Source organism: Pavona decussata, unplaced genomic scaffold (assembly GCF_977016875.1).
Source record: "Pavona decussata unplaced genomic scaffold, jaPavDecu1.1 SCAFFOLD_81, whole genome shotgun sequence".
Taxonomy (NCBI): Eukaryota; Metazoa; Cnidaria; class Anthozoa; order Scleractinia; family Agariciidae; genus Pavona; species Pavona decussata.
Window position 1 is genome coordinate 134,534 of NW_028145499.1, and position 19,849 is coordinate 154,382.

The 19,849-nt window shown below is 39.1% G+C and overlaps 1 protein-coding gene across 4 annotated transcripts in view; it reads left to right on the forward strand.

Annotated features, from left to right (window-relative positions):
- Positions 1 to 19,849, forward strand: part of LOC146476058 (microfibril-associated glycoprotein 4-like) — a 207,812-nt gene that overhangs the window by 39,084 nt on the left and 148,879 nt on the right. The window contains exons 1-4 of one of the 4 annotated variants that reach the window (XM_085115027.1): positions 3,285 to 3,367; positions 7,718 to 7,943; positions 8,161 to 8,538; positions 9,191 to 9,492. In XM_085115027.1, the coding sequence (XP_084971153.1) occupies positions 7,751 to 7,943; positions 8,161 to 8,538; positions 9,191 to 9,453 (834 nt within the window). In that variant the 5' untranslated portion in view covers positions 3,285 to 3,367; positions 7,718 to 7,750 and the 3' untranslated portion in view covers positions 9,454 to 9,492. Of the gene's footprint in view, positions 1 to 3,284; positions 3,368 to 6,126; positions 6,305 to 7,717; positions 7,944 to 8,160; positions 8,539 to 9,190; positions 9,729 to 19,849 lie in introns of those variants that run through there. The other 3 variants (XM_085115023.1, XM_085115024.1, XM_085115025.1) reach the window with 3 other exon arrangements.

The following is a 19,849-nucleotide window of genomic DNA, read 5'->3' on the forward strand; positions in this document are numbered from 1 at the left end:
ATATGGCCTCCCTCACCATGAGTCTCCCATAGCTCAGTGGTTAGAGCGTCCAACCGGTATCAGGAAGGTCATAGGTTCGATTCCCGTTGGGGGCCCTGGAAAAAATTCTTTTTTCCGAGTTATTCGACTTGCGAACGTTTCTTCATTATTTTCACTTTATCCAAGTCGCCATTCCATTTATCATTTAACCAAATTTACACTTGGCGAGGTGAAATTTCATCATTTATAAATAATGGATTTGTACTCTCGGTGACATTCATTATTTATAAATAATAGTTTTTACTTGGAAAGACGAAATGTTATTATTTATAAATAATGAATTTACGCGCCGGGTGAACTTCATTATTTATATATAATAGATTTACAGCTGGTTTGCCTAACTTCATGATATGTAAATAAATGTTTAAGAAACAACTTGATTTATAAATAAAGAAAGTTGTCAAGCGAATTATTTACTTATTATTTGTTTTGTGATTCATACTATATACATATCAGGTTTGCCAAGAACTAATGATTTAGATATCACTTGACGAATACTTATTCCTTATTTGTAAATAGTTTTTTCATCATTTCCAGTTATTTATAAATAATGAAAAACCAGCATGAATTTGGTCTAAATGATAAATTTACAAACGGTGCCTCATACATAAGAGGGACTAACCCTTGCGACTTAAGACCACTGCTGGTTGGACAGTTCCCTTTCCTTACATTGGATTGCTGCTAAAGGGGAGCACCGTCAGTTTGTGCAGAATCGTGTCAGTAGAATCCAGTCTCAGCCAAACTTGCTGTGGCTTCATGTTCCGTCAACCGACAACCCCGCCGATCTAAAGAGCCGTTGTGGTAGTGTAGTAGGCGCAGAACTGTGGTGGGATGGACCTGCTTGGCTCTCAGAAACTGCCAAGTGGCCAGAGGACATCATGCCGGAACCAAGCCCTGAAAGTATGGCGGAACGAAAGCCCCATCAAGAACTGTTCGCAGTTGGAGTCGAGACCCGTGATGATTTCGATTTGGTCCTATGGAAGTTTTAACTACGTAAGGCCGTGACGATTGGTGTTTGGGTGATGCGATTCCCGCATAATTCACGGAACTCCTCCAGCAAGACCACGGGACCACTGAATACAGCTGACGTTGAGAAATGTTAGATGTTCCTAGTCAAGAGAGCACAGCTACAAGGGTTAAGCAACCCAAATTTGACCAAGACCAAGAACAACTGAATCTGCAGCCTAGTGGAGAGGGAATGTTGGAATGTCGAGGACGGATCCAGGGCGAGTACCCAATATACCTGCCTGGCTCAGCTCTACTAGCAGCGAAGATAGTACAACAGGCTCACGTCACTACACTAAATGGCGAGAGTAAGAGAGAAGTTCAGGATACCCCGTCTTCGGAAATTGTCGAAGAGAGTCGTGCGAAAATGCAGCGAATGCAAACGTTTTCAAGCCGTGGCCTTTGCATATCCGCCATAGAGACACGATTCTCCTCAACCCTACAACCCCTGTGTTTTGACCTGAGACGGCAAGAATTTGCTTAACGTCACTAAACCAGCAACAAAGTTAAATTTGAGACCAAGGTGCTTTCCTTCGTCGACATTTTCTCACGCCTAACTACAAAACATTTGGTGTGGATATAGAAATTGTGGAGACTAGAGTTCTTTGCAAATTTATTTGTTTGTTTGGAGATGACAAAAATAAATCTACTGTCAATACCCAAACACTGATTACTGAAATCAAGGCACCCCGCCGTCAAACACAAGAAGATAGCGAGAGGGATTTAAACAATGTTTCTGAAAGGGCATTAATTAGAGTTGCGCTCTGGTGGATAAACATAAAAGATGCTCACCTCAATGAGGGAATGATTTATAAGCTAGAGAATTTGTAATTAGTGTTTCAACAATATTAAAGCAAAGCCGATAATAAGTCATTTGACTCGTGCGAGTTTCTTGCGGCGACACGTCTAGAAAGTAAGTTTAATCTCCGAATAGAGACGTTATTACTCCAGTCGTTTATAAAAGTTACGGACAGAATGATATAGCTGAGGAGAAACCGTTTTGTTATTTAGTCCATTTTATGACAGTATCCTATCAGATTGCTTCTCGGCTAAAATCTTCGAGCATTTTACAATCCCGTAAGGTATTCTTCCACGCCCTAGTTTCTGAATACACTTTTGAAGATATTCCTCAACGCTCAAGCCGATGGCAAGGACTTGGAGTGTGCAAACTAAATGCCTAAGATGAAACAAATGATACTTAACTGAGGAATTTCTGACCAGTTTGAATTTTCCATACCAGAGCTAAGTGTGGAGCGATAATCAAGCTTTCGATGTCAGTCATGTCAACATCGTTTGAGAGGCTGAGTGAAATATGTGACTATTATTCTCGCATCTCTCGATGTGAAACTGACCTGCAACTGATTTTTTCTACTTCTCGATGTACTGCGTATTTTTTTTATCCTGCAGACTCTTTAATCCTTGGACCAAAGTCCAAACTAGGCGTTGCGATGAACGTCATACTCGCATGATTTGGTGTACTGTTATCATATTTTTACTTAGTCTCGCGTTTTCAAAGAAACCGATGTCGCCGTAGTTTTGCTATTTATTGTAGACAACGGTCTCTGCCCCTGCTCTTTACTCTTTTGCAAGTGCTTTTCTTATTATTTCTTTTAAATTGGAATCCAAGCCGTTTTGTTTCGTTCCTTTGTATGTTTGATTGCAAGAAGTTCAAAATATTTTAAGTTCTTCGGCGCCCTAGGGGATAACTAAATTTCGGCGCTCTGCTTTCTAAAAAACGGAGTTGGAGTGAGTGCATTGAGCGGAAGTATTAAAAGGTTTTTTAAACAATAAGCTGCTCTCCGTTAAATAAATATAAAACATGCCTACGTGATAGTCGAAACTTGAATGCTACCGTTGGCCCGGCTAATCACCTTGTTGTTAAAAGAATTTGCTTAACGTCACTAAACCAGCAACAAAGTTAAATTTTAATCCGAGGCGCTTTCCTTCGTCGTCATTTTCTCACGCCTAACTAAAAAACATTTGGTGTTGATGTAGAAATTGTGGAGACTAGCGGTTCTTTGCGAGTTAATTTCTTTGTTTGGAGATGGCCAAAATAAATCCATTGTCAGCACTCAAAGAAATTACTGATTCTTGGCACCCCGCCGTCAAATACAAGTAGATAGTGAGAGTGATTTAAACAATGTGTCTAAAGGGCTTTCCGGTAGAGTTGCGCTCTGGTGGATAAACATAAAAGATGCTCACCTCAATGAGGGAATGATTTATAAGCTAGAGAATTTGTAATTAGTGTTTCAACAATATTAAAGCAAAGCCGATAATAAGTCATTTGACTCGTGCGAGTTTCTTGCGGCGACACGTCTAGAAGGTAAGTTTAATCTCCGAATAGAGACGTTTATATTACTCCAGTCGTTTATAAAGGTTACGGACTGAATGATATAGCTGAGGAGAAACCGTTTTGTTATTTAGTCCATTTTATGACAGTATCCTATCAGATTAATTCTCGGCTAAAATCTTCGAGCATTTTACAATCCCGTAAGGTATTCTTCCACGCCCTAGTTTCTGAATACATTTTTGAAGATATTCCTCAACGCTCAAGCGGATGGCAAGGACTTGGAGTGTGCAGACTGAATGCCTAAGATGAAACAAATGATACGTAACTGAGGAATTTCTGACCAGTTTGAATTTTCCATACCAGAGCTAAGTGTGGAGCGATAATCAAGCTTTCGATGTCAGTCATGTCAACATCGCTTTAGAGTCTTAGTGAAATATGTGACTATTATTCTCGCATCTCTCAATGTTAAACTGACCTGCAACTGATCTTTTCTACATCTCGTTGTACTGCGTATTTTTTTTATCCTGTAGACTTTAATCCTCGGACCAAAGTCCAAACTAGGCGTTGCGATGAACGTCATTCTCGCATGTCTTTGGTGTCGATTATCATATTTTTACTTAGTCTCGTGTTTTTAAAGAAACCAATGTCGCCTTAGTTTTGCTATTTATTGTAGACGGTCTCTGCCCCTGCTCTTTACTCTTTTGCAAGTGACTATCTTATTATTTCTTTCAAATTGAAAACCAAGCCGTTTTGTTTCGTTCCTTTGTATGCTTGATTGCAGAAGTTCAAAATACTTTAAGTTCTTCGGCGCCCAAGCGGATAACTAAATGTCTGCGCTCTGCTTTCCAAAAACCGGAGATGGAGTGAGTGAATTGAACAGTATCAAAAGCTTTAAACAATAAGCTGCGCTCCGTTGGATAAATATAAAACATGCCTACATGATAGACGAAATTTGAATGTCAGTCATGGCCACTTGTCACCTTGTTGTTAAAAGAATTTGCTTAACGTCAATAAACCCGCAACAAAGTTAAATTTGAATCCAAGGGGCTCTCCTTCGTCGACATTTTCTCACTCCTAACTACAAAACTTTTGGTGTGGATATAGAAATTGTGGAGACTAGAGTTCTTTGCCAATTTATTTGTTTGTCTGGAGATGACCAAAATAAATCTATTGTCAATACCCAAACAAATTACTGAAATTTTCCCACCCCGCCGTCAAACACAAGTATATAGCGAGAGCGAGTTAAACAATGTTTCTGAAAGGACTTTAAGTAGAGTTACACTCTGGTGGATATACATAAAAGATGCTCACCTCAATGAGGGAATGATTTATAAGCTAGAGAATCTTGGCACCCCGCCGTCACACACAAGTAAATAGCGAGAGCGATTTAAACAATGTTTCTGAAGGGCTTTTTAAAAGTAGAGCTGCACTCTGGTGGATAAACATAAAAGATGCTCACCTCAATGAGGGAATGATTTATAAGCTAGAGAATTTGTAATTAGTGTCTCAATAATATTAAAGCAAAGCCGATAATAAGCCATTTGGCTCGTGCGAGTTTCTTGGGGCGACACGACTAGAAGGTAAGTTTAATCTCCGAATAGAGACGTTATTACTCTAGTCGTTTATAAAGGTTAGATATAGCTGAGGAGAAACCGTTTTGTTATTTAGTCCATTTTATGACAGTATCCTATCAGTTTGCTTCTCGGCAAAAACGTTCCGGCATTTTACAATCCCGTAATGTATTCCTCCACGCCCTAGTTTCTGAATCCACTTTGGACGATATTCCTCAAGCCGATGGCAAGGACTTGGAGTGTGCAGACTGCATGCCTAAGATGAAACAAATGATACTTAACTGAGGAATTTCTCACCAGTTTGAATTTTCCATACCAGAGCTAAGTGTGGAGCGATAATCAAGCTTTCGATGTCAGGCATGTCAACATCGTTTGAGAGGCTGAGTAAAATATATAGGACTATTATTCTCGCGTGTCTCAATGTTAAACTGACCTGCAACTGATCTTTTCTACATCTCGTTGTACTGTGTAGTTTTTTTTATCCTGCAGACTCCTTAATCCTCGGACCAAAGTCCAAACTAGGCGTTGCGATGAACGTCATACTCGCATGACTTTGGTGTCGATTATCATATTTTTACTTAGTCTCGTGTTTTTAAAGAAACCAATGTCGCCTTAGTTTTGCTATTTATATTAGACGGTCTCTGCCCCTGCTCTTTACTCTTTTGCAAGTGACTTTTTTATTATTTCTTTCAAATTTAAATCCAAGCCGTTTTGTTTCGTTCCTTTGTATATTTGATTGCAGAAGTTCAAAATACTTTAAGTTCTTCGGCGCCCAAGGGGGATAACTAAATTTCTGCCCTCTGCTTAAAGCTTTCTAAAAACCGGAGATGGAGTGAGTGAATTGAGCAGTATTAAAAGGTCTTTAAACAATAAGCTGCGCTCCGTTGGATAAATAACATGCCTACATGATAGTCGAAATTTGAATGTCAGTCTTGGCCACTTGTCACCTTGTTGTTAAAAGAATTTGCTTAACGTCACCAAACCCGCAACAAAGTTAAATGTGAGTCCAATGCGCTTTCCTTCGTCGACATTTTCTCACTCTTAACTAAAAAACATTTTGTGTGGATATAGAAATTGTGGAGACTAGAATTCTTTGCGAGTTAATTTGTTTGTTTGGAAATGACCAAAATAACTCTATTGTCAATACACAAACAAATTACTGAAATCCTTGCACCCCGGCGTCTAAAAACAGGCAGATAGCGAGAGTGATTGAAGCAATGTTTCTAAAGTGCTTTAGGTAGAGTTGCGCTCTGGTGGATAAACATAAAAGATGCCCACTACAAGGACGGAATGATTTATAAGCTAGAGAATTTCTAATTAGTGTTTCAATAATATTAAAGTATAGCCGATAATAAGTCATTTGACTCGTGCAAGTTTCTTGCAGCGACACGTCTAGAAGGTAAGTTTAATCTCCGAATAGAGACGTTAACGTTATTACTCTAGTCGTTTATAAAGGTTACGGACTGAATGATATAGCTGAGGAGAAACCGTTTTGTTATTTAGTCCATTTTATGACAGTATCCTTTCAGATTTCTTCTCGGCTAAAACGTTCCGGCATTTTACAATCCCGTAAGGTATTCTTCCACGCCCTAGTTTCTGAATACACTTTGGAAGATATTCCTCAAGCCGATGGCAAGGACTTGGAGTATGCAGACTGAATGCCTAAGATGAAGAAAATGATACTAAACTGAGGAATTTCTTACCAGTTTTAATTTTCCCTAGCACGGCTACATATGGAGTTTCATTTAAGCTTTCGATGTCAGTGAAATCAGTCAACATATTTTGAGAGGCTGAGTAAAATATGCAACTATTATTCTCGCATTTCTCAATATCAAATTGACCCACAAGTGATTTTTTTCTACTGACATCTTGATGGACGGCGTATTTTTTTTATCCTGCCGACTCTTTAATCCTTTAACGATAGTTCGAAATGGACGTTGCTATGAATGTGAAACTCGCAGGACTTTAGTGTCGATTACAGTCGTATTTTTACTTAGGCTCGTGTTTTTAAAGAAACCGATATTTGTAGAAAGTCACCTTTGTTTTGCTATTTATTGTAGAGGATCTCTGCCGCTGCTCTTTACCCTTTTGCAAGTGACTTTCATGTTATTTGTTTCAAATTTAAATCCAATCTGTTTTATTTCGTTCCTTTGTAGTAGTTGTTTGCAGAAGTTTAAAATACTTTTAGTTATTCAGCTCCTATGTTTAAGGGCTCCGCTCTTCCGCTTTCTACCAAACGGAACTGAATGGTGTGAGTGAATTGACCAGTTTGAAAAGTGGTGCTCCGTTGGATTAATTTCAAAGATGCCTAGATGACAGTCTGATTTCCGATGTTTACTCCCTTGTCTCTTGCTTTCAAGAACCGAACGCTTTGCGAACCACTTTAAATGACTCTCATATCTACTGAAGACGTCTTCGAAACTATTTGCTGAGAGCAATTGTCGTTTGTTAGAAAATGCTAATCACGGGGGGAAAATACATGCAATAAAGGCTCGCTTAGTTTTATGTATTTGTCAATCTTTCTTTTCGAAGTGGAAGTGAAGTGGCCATATTGGTTGTATCAAACATTTCAGTAAGACAGCTTTTAGGTGAATTTGCTTTGAAAAAATATCATGTCAAATCAGTATTTTCAAAGTATAAAAAAATAATACACATTTTGCAATGAGATTAGATTCGTTTCCTCTGCTGCTGATCTTTCATCCTTCAAAATCATCAACACGTAGGCCTTTTAGTCTATTTTCAAAACTTATTTAAACACCGCAAAAATAAGCTGGCGAAGCTAATTTACTCCTGCCTGATCATTCATTTACAGCAAGACAATTTGCCTGGTGATTGAAAGCTAATCATGGCTAGCTTGCGTGGCGTCTGGAGCCTAGTTTATGTTCTGCTTGTGTTATCCACACTTGGTGCAACTAAAACTGCCAAAAAGTGTAAAGGATTGAACGAGGCCGTCCAGACCCTACTTCAGGAAGTAAAGAACGAACTCAGGGAGCTAAGAGAGGAAATCAAGTGTTTAAACAAACCAATCAGTGTTAAAGGTATCTTAAAGTTGTCTAGTTACCGACGTTGACCTTTTTTTTTTTTTAAGAAATTGTGCAGGCGGAGGCAAGCTCGGTTTACAGTTAAATATCTTAATGTTGCCTACTGCACCTGGTTACCTGGTTTTTGTTGATACTGAAACAAAACTAGCCCACAACATCCTTTTTTCTCTTTTAACATGCACTAACAAATATTTGTATTTATATTGTATTTTAGTTTACAAGAGCTGCTCTGAACTCTACAAAGCTGGTAAACAAACCAGCGGTGTTTACAAGATCAACCCCGACAATGGCGGTGCCTTTGATGTGTACTGTGACCAAACAACAGCCGGTGGGGGGTGGACTGTGTTTCAAAAGAGATTGGACGGCTCGGTTAATTTCTACCGCGGTTGGGACGACTACAAACGAGGCTTTGGAAATCTCAATGGGGAATTTTGGCTTGGACTGGACAAGATTCATCGCCTGACAAAAAAACCAAGCAAGCTTCGAGTGGATCTTGAAGACTTCAGTGGCAATACAGTATATGCTGAGTACAGTTCCTTTGGTGTTGATGATGAGGGAAGCAAATACACACTCAATCTTGGTTCATACTCTGGTAAGTATACTATAATAATTGGATAATCAGATAGAAAGCTATATTCAAACAGCGTTACTTGTAAGTTTTGTTTAAAAATGTGCAACTCTACTAATTAATGAGAACGTTCATTAATTCAAAATATTAGGGGAAAATTCAAACTCTTAACAGATACAAGAACGAAAGATAGCAATGTTTCGTGCATGAAAAAATGACCATAGACAGTATTCTTGTTACCTCTCTGATTTTTTTTAATTAACATTAACTGTCTGTTATTCATTTTATTTTACGGAGTAAGTCATTCTGACTCTTTGATACTTTGATTGTTACTTTTTTTCTCAATTCAGAATGAGCTCTTTAATTTGTGTAGGAAATTCAACACAAAATAAGAGTAAGCATTTGTAATATAATATATTCTACTGCGAATGAAAGACATGTTAGCCCAATTCACAGTTATATACGCAATGTATGCAGTTGCAAAAAGAAAGTCTGGGAAACTTCAGGCTTGAATGGAATTCATACCCATGACTTGGAGTGGAGGATAGTAAATAAATGTAGAATACATGAAATATCCGGTGTATTGAATTGCTGATGAGAGATTTAAAGACTACTGATATATGCTGCGACATTTTAACGCCATACTTTTTTTTCTTTTCCGTTTGTTTTTTTCTAGGAACTGCTGGTGACTCGCTTTCTTATCACCGTGGCATGGCGTTCAGCACCAAAGATCGAGACAACGACAGATATGGCAAGAATTGTGCCGCGACATACAAGGGAGCCTGGTGGTACTATGCCTGTCACGCATCCAACCTGAACGGCCAATATCTTAAGGGCAAACACTCTTCTTATGCTGACGGTGTGAACTGGCATCGCTGGAAGGGTCATCACTACTCCGCTAAACGAGCTGAGATGAAAATCAAGCCAGTTAATGCTTAATTAAAACTCAGCGCGCTTTCATTTTTTGTGTTGGTTTTTGTAGTACGCAGTTCAGAACACAGCATTATTTGGCTTGTCAGTATCTTCAGTTTTTTCTTCTTGCTTTTTTTTTATATATAAATGGAAGGGTTATAACGTATCGACTGAAATCTAAAATCAAATCAGTTTTGGAAACGTAAGGTTCCTTGCTTAGGTGACGTGGGATGTTAATGGCTTTTCCAAAAAAATGTAACAGTGACAAGAAGACGTTAATAAAGGGTCTTGGTATTCAGTTATTTACCGCGTTTATCATTCAATCCTGCTTCTCATTCTCTACTGGAACCGTGTAAAATGCTTACATCCTTAAATTGCCGGTCTTCGAATACACTTGTTATGAGGTGAGCTCAAAAGATCAGTGGGTCATATATTGGGACTCAGAAAGATTTTAACAACAGTTGATGCAACAATTGAACGAACTTAAAATACATGCTTTAATGAGAAGAATGGAAACCAATTAACAAATTAAATATAATTGCTCTCGCCCCAAAACTAATCCTCCAACATTGAGGAGAAACTTTATCCTTACTTTATAACCCCAGGACAAAGGCAGAAAATGAACAAAGAGTGTCTCAAAAAAGAATTACAGGCCTCCTTAATCTGCCGAAGCCTAACCATATAGCTTGATGTTGATGCATTTTGCTCCCTCGACCGCTCTAAACTTGGGAGTGCCGCGGTAACCACCCGCCTACGGTTCGTGGTTCCAGTTTATCATTGAACATTTTGTCACGTCATTTTATGGTCTATATTATGCTTTTATGATACAAAAAAAAAAAAAAAAAGAAAGAAAGAAAAGAAAAAAAAAATATAAAGCCTGGTTTTCACTAGCGACGCAGGCACATGCGCAAGCACTAGATTAAGAGCTTCATGTCAAGTGAAAAATAACGCGACACAAGCACACGAAAAGGAAAAATTTTGATCCTAGTCCTTGTGCTGGGCATGTGCGTATGCTTGCGTCGCTAATGAAAGCCAGGATTAAGAGTATACACTATAGAAAACTGCCTTCGATTTTTTAATTTTATAATAACTGCCAAACATTTTCGCCTGCTACTTTGTGTATAAGAGTAGAATGGCGTCAGATGTAACGCTCGCGCTATCCCAACCAAAATTAGAGCCAATTCTGCTCGTACTTTTTCCATGTTACTGAAAAACAAAATCGACGGTAGTTTTTTTTTTATGGTTTATAATGCTACTGTTCCCAAAACCAAAACAATGATAACCAAACTAGAACTAGGAGCAATATTTGGACTGTATTTCCAAATTAGCACATATGGCAGTATACTGAAAACCATCCATAATACAAGAACCAAACCAAAATAACCATGTGCTTACAAACGGATTTTGACCAAATGTTAGTTTTATTTCAACGTCACTGAAATGTCACATTTGTAACCCCGTGTTCGTCTACATCGGTTGGACGAACAGTCTTCCAAAAGGACCAGTTTCGCTACAGGGCGTTTCAATACTCCAAACTTTGTCTTCACTTCAGCTGATCAAACAACATTGTCAGAACAAGGGAAAACTTTCAAAATTCCTGCCAAGAGGCCAGCTGGGGCCCGTTTCTTGAAAGTCCCGGTGACTTACCGGGCCCGATAACTAAATGTTTTTCCGCCGATTACACAGTGATTACAGGCATGTTACTTGGCCAATGTTTTTATAAAGTTATAAGAGTTCAAAATTGAATGTTTAAAGCTAACAAAACCAATGTTTTTATAAAGTTATAAGAGTTCAAAATTGAACGTTCAAAGCTAAAAAAAATTGACTTCTGTTAAGACGCTCATTACGCCCGTTAAGTCACCGGGATTTTTGAGAAACAGGCCCCAGGGCCATCCCGGAGTTCCATGGTCTACTACAAGCACCGGGTCACCAATCTTCCCGTTAGGTACAACTTTGAACCATTTTCTTGCGGAAAGTTAAGCCAAGTAAGTACACACATAGCCATCTTTTCCAAATGTGAGTGGTAATAACGTGCGCTTGTCGCTAACACTTTTGGCATGATATCTCCTTGTCAATGAATATTCAAGGTGGAAGGTTAGGTGTCGCTTTCCCAATGATAAAATGATTAAGAGTTAACGCTTCAAGATCATCTGCATTTGAACTCACGTCAGTTAAAGGACGACTGTCCTCAAGGGATTCAACTTCCACAATAGCAGTTAACAACACTTCATCGGTCAGAACTTGATTCTGCAGGACAACAATAAAAACCTGTAAGATCTCACCAAACTTTCCCATACTCCCCCCATTTGGGTTGCGGCAGGAGGGTTGAATACCCATTAAATTTCCTTTTTCCTTTTACTACTGGTTGGAGGTTTCAAGCTAAAAATTTCGTTTAGGCCATGTTTCTTCTGAGAGGCTTAAAAAGATCGGACCATTCAGCCGTCTACTCTCTAATGTGATAGCTGTAACTGGAAGTCTTCTGCTACCATTCCACTGACATTCCACTGGCTTGGTTCTGTCAGTTGGGTCCGGAATCTCACCAACTCGGTTCGCATTAAAGGCAGGGTGACCCTTAAATTCGCCACGAATCCACTGGAACACAGTGCTACTGTTAGTCGACAGGTAGGTAAAATCTTCCTTGTAATCATGTTCTTTGACTACGACACTACATAACCTTACACTTAAATCTGCAGGTTGCAGCTCAAGTCTAGGGATGCTCAACTGAATCTGAAATAGGCTACAGAACAAAATGCCTGTTCACTGTCGATTATGAAGCTTAAAAAAACGCTAAATTTGATAAACCTTCATTCAATAAAATGAATAAAACTGACTCACCTCTGGTGTATTCTTTTGGGTGCGGGCATTCTTTGAAATCACTGTGATTTCCTTCATAAGATGGAGTCAACGCAATGAACCAATCAGAACTCTAGGCAAATGCATGTAACCGGCGTAAACCGCGAGAAAAAGCGTATGAGCAAGTCACAGTTGTGTTTGGTTTTTGCTCGATTGGTTGAAAAACTTGCGAGAGGTTTGTTTACCAATCACAACGTAGTAAAGTAAAACCAAAGCAAATGCACGAACTCTTTCGACACTTAACTTTAAACTCGCTCTAAAATTATTTAAAACTTTGCCGCTAATATAGAAAAAAGAAAAAAAAAAAAAAACGTCTAAGTTGAGCGGTTACCGACGGTTGCCGTGGGCAGAGGCTAGATGTCTGCCCTCTCTCTCGTTTCTGGGACTTCCTCCCGGCGGCTGGTAATATCGAGGTTTTGATAAAAGAAATTGTGAGGACGGAGATGCCAGCTGAGATGTAGGTAAGTGCAAGTTTCTGTAACCAAAGCAGGAATCCAGTCACTGGGCTCTTTAAGAGGAGAGGCTACATCCCGTGCAGGGAGGGATACATTCATCCGCACTATAATACCCATAATACCATGCGCCCGATAAAAACAAAGATGGCGGCAGTTTGTGCACTCAGGAGAAGCGTGAATATGTGTTATGAAATCTGACACAGAAAATGGACGAAGACGAAAAGAGGGCAGACAAGCTGGGTGTTTTTTTTTTATCACCAAGGTAATATGTACTCTGTGAAATCGTTAAATACGACTGCAAAGTACAGCGAGCCTCTATCTAACGCGTGGAAATTCTTAACCTACTTCAACCTACAAAGCTGTATTATATATAAATACTGCCGAGGGTAAATAAAGGTTTTTTTTTTTCAAAGTTATCAGAGAACACTTCCAAGACAAGATCAGTTTGGACAAAAACGTTTACACTCACATTTATCCATAATCGAGTCCTTTGATCAAAGAAGGTGAAAGCACAATGTCTGCCAAATTTACGAGATAGATAGAACATGAATCAACAGTTGTAGCAAATTAATGCATACAACAAATCTTTTGTACAGTCAATCCTCGACCCACTCACTGAGTCAAAATTCAAAGCGAAGTTCATTTAAATGTGGTTTTTAACGTGTAGTACTTTTCATTAGCCTGTAAATGGCATTTCTGACGTTTGAGTCTGTGGATGAAATCCTTAAGTTTGGCCATTCAAGTAGGGGTATAAAATGGTAAAATCCGAGCCTCACCGAGACCCTCATTAAAAATCCGAGACCGACTCAACCACTTTTTTCAAATCCGAGCTTGAGATGCCGCGATTCAAGAATCTGAGCGTCAGACACTGTGAGTTAGAGATCCGAGTACGAGACTTTTCCAGCACTCTGTCCCTCATACTGGAAATTATTTCTTGATAAATCGGAACCAGTTGATTTAGACTAAACTTTTGCTTGGCTTAAGAGACTCAAATTTCAAAATACGATATTCCGAGACCCGCTTTATTTTCTACGTGCTTGAGATACCGAGACTCTACTTGTAGTTGAGACGCCGAGATTTCGAGACGCGCCTGAAAATTTGCAGAGACCCATCATCCTCCAAGGACCATTCTATACCCCTTCAAGCGAAAGCTATAAACACTGCTTTTTTTGTCGTACTGTTTATTATGTCATACAATTCAAGGTAGGTAAGTCTGTGTATGGAACCCTGAGGTGTGACAATCTTAAATAAAGCTGTTGGGTATTGCTTTCCTGTGGTGCTGTTAATTATGCTGACTAGAAAGTGGTTCGACTTTTGAGTCTGTGGATTAAATCTTAAAGTGCAACAATTAAAACGAAAGCTACTGAGCCGTAGTTTCCTCTTTGACCATTAATTCATTTTGAACTTGGCGCTAGAAAGGTTGTTTATCAACATAGTCATTGGTTATTTTTATGAATTCTCCCCAGAAATCTACCAGTACATCCTGACTGAGCTAGTTATAATTAAAGCTGAAAACCTGCTATTATCATATTGCAACAACGTACCTTATGAAAAGTTATAATTACACGTCAACACACAGGCAGCGCAAGCTCATTATAAGAGAAAAAAAAAAGAACCTTTGACTGTAAGGATTTGTATAGGAATGAAACTGACTTTTGTAAAATGGTAGAAACTAACATTGTTTAGTTAATAAATTAAACTTACCCTTCTGATTCTTGTATTCTTTGTCATTTACCAGTTTTTCAAGCCGACTGGAAGCGATTTCGGCGAGTTAGCGTAATTCTGGTTTCCACTGCTTATAGGTGAAACATAAGGCCGAACACTGTTTCAGCCATGCCCGAAACGTAGGGAGGCTGCTATCTTGCGTCAGTGTTAGGGGAATTCACTTGAACAACTTTGTCAACAACTTTTGAACATATGATAGCGCCAAATCTGGAAGAAAAATCCATTTTACAGCGATAGGACATCCCGGATGCAAGTCCTTGAATAAATGACTTATCACAGTCGTCATCTGCAAACAACTGTAATAACGACTAAAATAATTACATTTATTTGTATTTAACTATGCTGGAGGGGAGAGAAGACTGGTGCTGGCTTTTCCTTCGGACATTAGTCCGTTCGCCATGTGCTTGTACGCGATGTAGCTTCGCTCTAGCTTCACAGGGTTATTTCCAGAATCTTTCCTATAGTACGCATCTCGATGTTTGCATTATGGCCACCAGAAAGAGCAGCAGGGGAACAAAACCTCCACCTAAACTGAACGATTTCGTCGTGGATGGCTTAATTATAGCAGAATCAAGAGGCCACGGTGTGAGGTGCAGCAGGTAAAGGAGTGACGTGATAAGTGATGCAAAATTGCAGGAATGACTTCCACTGGGAACACAGATCGATTGCGTACGGTGGCAGAAGCGTAGGCGTGTGCCTGGACCTATGAGACAAGAACAGCGACGTTGGGGGGTGTGAGAGGCTATGTGACGTGGGAACTGGAGGCTGGTTAACATCTGCAGGAGGAGAGGCTGGAGTTAGAAGACAATTGCAAAGTCAAAAAATCGCGCAGGACAAACCACTTGCAAATCTGTGTACTGCTGAAGAATGGCAATGTAACCTGCACAAAATGCAGGGAGAGATAGCTCTGAATACAACTGAGGCTCACCTGGAGTAAAGATGTGTAGCCAGGGCTGCCGGAAACACGAATTCTGCGGTGCCTTCAGATCGCCCATGGATTTACTTGAGATGTCGTCGGAGATGGATGGCTTGGTCGGCTTTAGCGAGTTCTAACCGTAGTTCCAGCTTGCGTATATCGAGCTTTCGGGTCTGTTTAAGGAACTGGAGGCGGTGGAGTTCGCCTCGAGGGTCGCTGAGAGCAGATTTGATTGGGGAAGATTTTAGCTGGTCTGCTGGCTCCGGTTTGGGTTCGACGACGCTAGCATCGGTGGTTTTTGGACGAAGATCGAGTACGGGATCGTCACCAGAGGGTGGAAAGGCAAAGAGCTGTGTGGTGTGTGGTGATGGCTGCTTTGAGACTGGCTTTGCTGTTGCACCCTCTGTTTCGCCAAGTCCCGACAAAAGGTCCTCGGTCGCGAGGAGTTCGAAGGAGTTGTGACCCAGGCCTGGGAGACCTTCCCAGTCGAAATCGGTGGCGAGGTGTTTGTGACTGCTTCGTGATTTTCGGGCAGGTAGTTTAGCTGTCATTGTATGGAAGAAAAGAGTGCCTTCACAAGATTGAAACGAGCCAACAAGCTAGGCGAGCGATGGAGACTACGAGGAGATGAAACCTGATCTCTGAACGTCGAGGGTGATGTAATAGATCAAGCAAATAATTAACCTCTTTGATTGTGACCAAACAATACATATGGAGACTGCCCCAGGCATGTTTTTCTAAAGACTAACGTCTTACGTACGAACTCTTTAAGAATCGATGCAATTTCGCACGGAATGCAGAGAAGAACAAACGAACCAAAGACAGGTTGGCAGTTCACAATTTACCAGCTTTTCGTGGCGGCCAATCGATCAAAAACATCAAAGAGACAAATGATATTTCCTTCGGAAAATATTAGTCAGGCGCTCAGTACTGCTTGCGCATTGCATGAGATTTATGTACAGGATATGGCGGGAATGCTCTCCTTTTGGGCCCGAAAAGTAATTTTCTTATCCCCATTGTACACCGGTTTTCTACAGATTGCCTCGATTTCTGAGCTACCTTGAAGTGAATTTTAGGTAAATGGATAATCGCTCAGTTCAGACGGATTACAAACTAAGTGACTCAAATTTTTGCAAGGCTGATCGGACTGCGTAGAAAACGACAGCGACTTGATAGAGACCATGTTGCTGTCGTGTTATAAGTTTTCTACGCAGTCCGATCAGCCTTGTAGAAATTTGAGTCATTAATTTACTTTTGGCTGATTAGAGCTCTTACAGATTCTGCGTATACTTGCAGCATTTCGTTTGCGGTCCCTTGCTTATTGTTTACTTCTCTGTTTTGGACCGTAGATCTTTTTAGATCCGATATGCTGTACTTTCTTTACATGGTTTGGCCATGTACTTGCGAACGAGAGTTTTCATCTCGTTTACCTTATTGCGAAAGCGAGATGATATTTCAGTTCTTTTGTTCGTAGTCACGCGCTATGACGTGGACGGATGTCTGAATTTTGGCCCATCCGAAATCACTACCACGTGCATTTGGTAGATTACTCGATACGCGATGGAAAATCCTTAAATAACAATAACAGCTACACCGTGCTGACGAGAGCCAACCAGCTCGAAAAAGCTGTCCACGGTTGCCGCATTTTGTTGATTCTCGGTTTGGTCTCTATCATGTCGCTGTCGTGTTCAGCCTTGCAGAAATTTGAGTCATTTATTTTTGGCTGATTAGAACTTTTACAGATCCTGCGTATACTTGCAGCATTTTCGTTTGCGGTCCCTTGCTTATTGTTTGCAAACTAAGTAATGTTCGTAAGGTAGCCACTATCGATCTTACGGAATATCCCTTGATTTTATTTTAATTTTGGCCAACTTGGCCTATGTACAGTGGTCTACAGGCGATATTCTGCGCGATTTCGCAGAACAATTGTTAAATATACGTCATTTCCTGTGTAGTGGAGAAATGGCAAAATAAAGATCGTCTCCAGCTTTTCTGTAATAAATCTGCGCTTTGCTTCCAATGTGTTGAATAATAAAACAATAATTACAATGCTCAATCTTGCGGAATATCCCCTGATCTAAGCCAACTCTGCCTTTAAGCCTCGTCGGGTAAGTATCAGGCGATATTGCAGAATAATTAACAATTATTCCATGAGCGCGCGTTGGATATGATATGGTAAATAGCCAACGAGGCGCGAAGCGCCGAGTTGGCTATAACCAATCTCATATCCAACAAGCGCGAATGGAATAATTGTTTTATTAAATTTTCCGCGTTCGGATATTGCTGTTGAAATTTGCTGAATTTTATTTTAAGTAAAAAGTTATTTCAAATTAAAACGACCGGATGTTGAGGCAACTTCCGATCAGGGCCCAGTTGCTCGAAGCATGGTTCGCGCTAACCATTGGTTAAGAGGTATTAAAACCTATAGGTTGTCATGGTATTTAACCCGGGTTAGCGCTAACGATGCTTCGAGCAACTGGGCCGAGAGCGACAACGTAATGATCACGTGACACGCGCAGCTCTTTGTGAACGGAGTTGAATGAAAACTCGAAAGCGAAGTAGATCGGACGCAGCCGGTCAAATTCAAGAAACGTTCAAGCGACGAGTTACAACCTTTCTGAAACAAGCATTCAAGTGCTTTTGAAGTTCCAGCTAATCGAGAAGCGTACCTTATTATAGGAAATTAACAATGCATGTTGATAACGCGAAAAGTTAAGTTTACATGCATTAAATTAACGCGCATTTTTCCGGATAAGCATCCTGCTTTATTTACTGCCATTTTCATAATTCTGCAAACTCTCACTTTATTTCTGAATGCAAAACTGCGTTTTGGCTTCCGTCAATAAAACCTTCCAAGACAAGTGCACGGATGTTTCTAAGTTTTTTTTTAAAGCGAAAAATTTGGTTTTGAAGCCTAACAATTCAAAAGATAGTGACTCAGTAGTGGAAAAAAGAGAGACTCAGCTCAGTTTTCAAAAACTCGTGTCATTTTAAAAGAATGAGCCAGTTCTCTAAGCGAAATTACCCTAAAAAAATTCCAAGGTCATAAAAAAAAAATTTCAAAAAAATCAGAAAAAATTCTAATTAAAAAAAATTATCCTAAAAAATCAGCATAAAAAAATCCCAAGGTCATAAAAAAAAATCTAAAAAAAATCAGAAAAAATTCTAATTAAAATGGATTTTGAAAGAAAAACTCATGAAGAATTAACACAAATAATGAAATCCAAGAATCTGAAATATTTATCAATGATGAATAAAGAAGAAATGAAAAACTTGTTGGAAATTAATGAAAAAAATCCTGAAATAACTGTTCTTCCTGAAGTAAAAACAAGAGTTGAAAATAAAATTAAAAAAGAAAAAGAAAAACCAAAAAAAGAAATTGACTTTGAAAGTTTTAAAAAAACTTATGAAAAACTCTCACCAGAAATGCGTGAATATTATCTCAACATTATTCCAAGAAAAGCAAGAAAAATTATTGAAAAAACTGACATTTTCCAAAGTTCATCAATGATAGATGAAAAGCCAAAACAACCACTAAAATCCACTCAAAACTGGTTTTCAAAATTCTCGGAAGATTATGCGAGAAAACAAGGGATGATTGAAAAAACAATTCAATTCGGCAAAGATGAAAATATTTATTCAAATCTGTCATACGATAAGCTTCTTCAAATGTTCAAAGAACGAAAAATAAAATATTATGGAAAAAGCATTGAAAAACAAGAGTTGATTGAACTTCTCACCGAATTCGACAAAGATCTGCCAATACTTGATTACCCAAAAATGAGCTGCAAACAACTCAAACAAATTTGCAGAGAACGAAAAATTTTTTATCCTGATAACATCAAAAAACAAGATATTATTCAACTTATCAACCAAAACTATGAAGATATTTTGAAAATTAAACAACAAAGTCAAAAAAATAATCTCTGAAAATCATTCTCTTTTGAAATCTTTTTTTTTTTTTTTTAATTTATTTTTAATTAAAATGGAGAGACGAAATGCGACAAAAAAAAGAAAAAACACCTTTTTACTCTCGTTGGTGGGGAAACATAACCACTTATTTGGAAGGTTGGAAAAATTATTTTTGGGATATGTTTAACCCTTCTCAAGAGACACAAAGTAATGAAACAACAGCAAGAGTCACAGAAACAGCAACCGCATTGAGTGGTTTTGCAAGACAATTTCGAATTGAAAGAGAAGGAAATTACGGAGCAAGAGAATTCATGAAAATTGTCGAACCAGATGTTTTGCTATTAATGAGAAAAAATCGACAAACAAGGGTGAGACTAATTCTCAATTGCAAGATGACAAGAATTGATGTGACCAACGGAAATGTTTTAACTGCGTATCCATATTTTCATTCTCAAACAATTGAAAATCTGGGCGGGACGAATGAATCCGAAATATTTGACTCTCTGATTGAAACAATTGAAGAAAGAATTCAAAATTTCACGAATAGAGGATCAAACTGGGT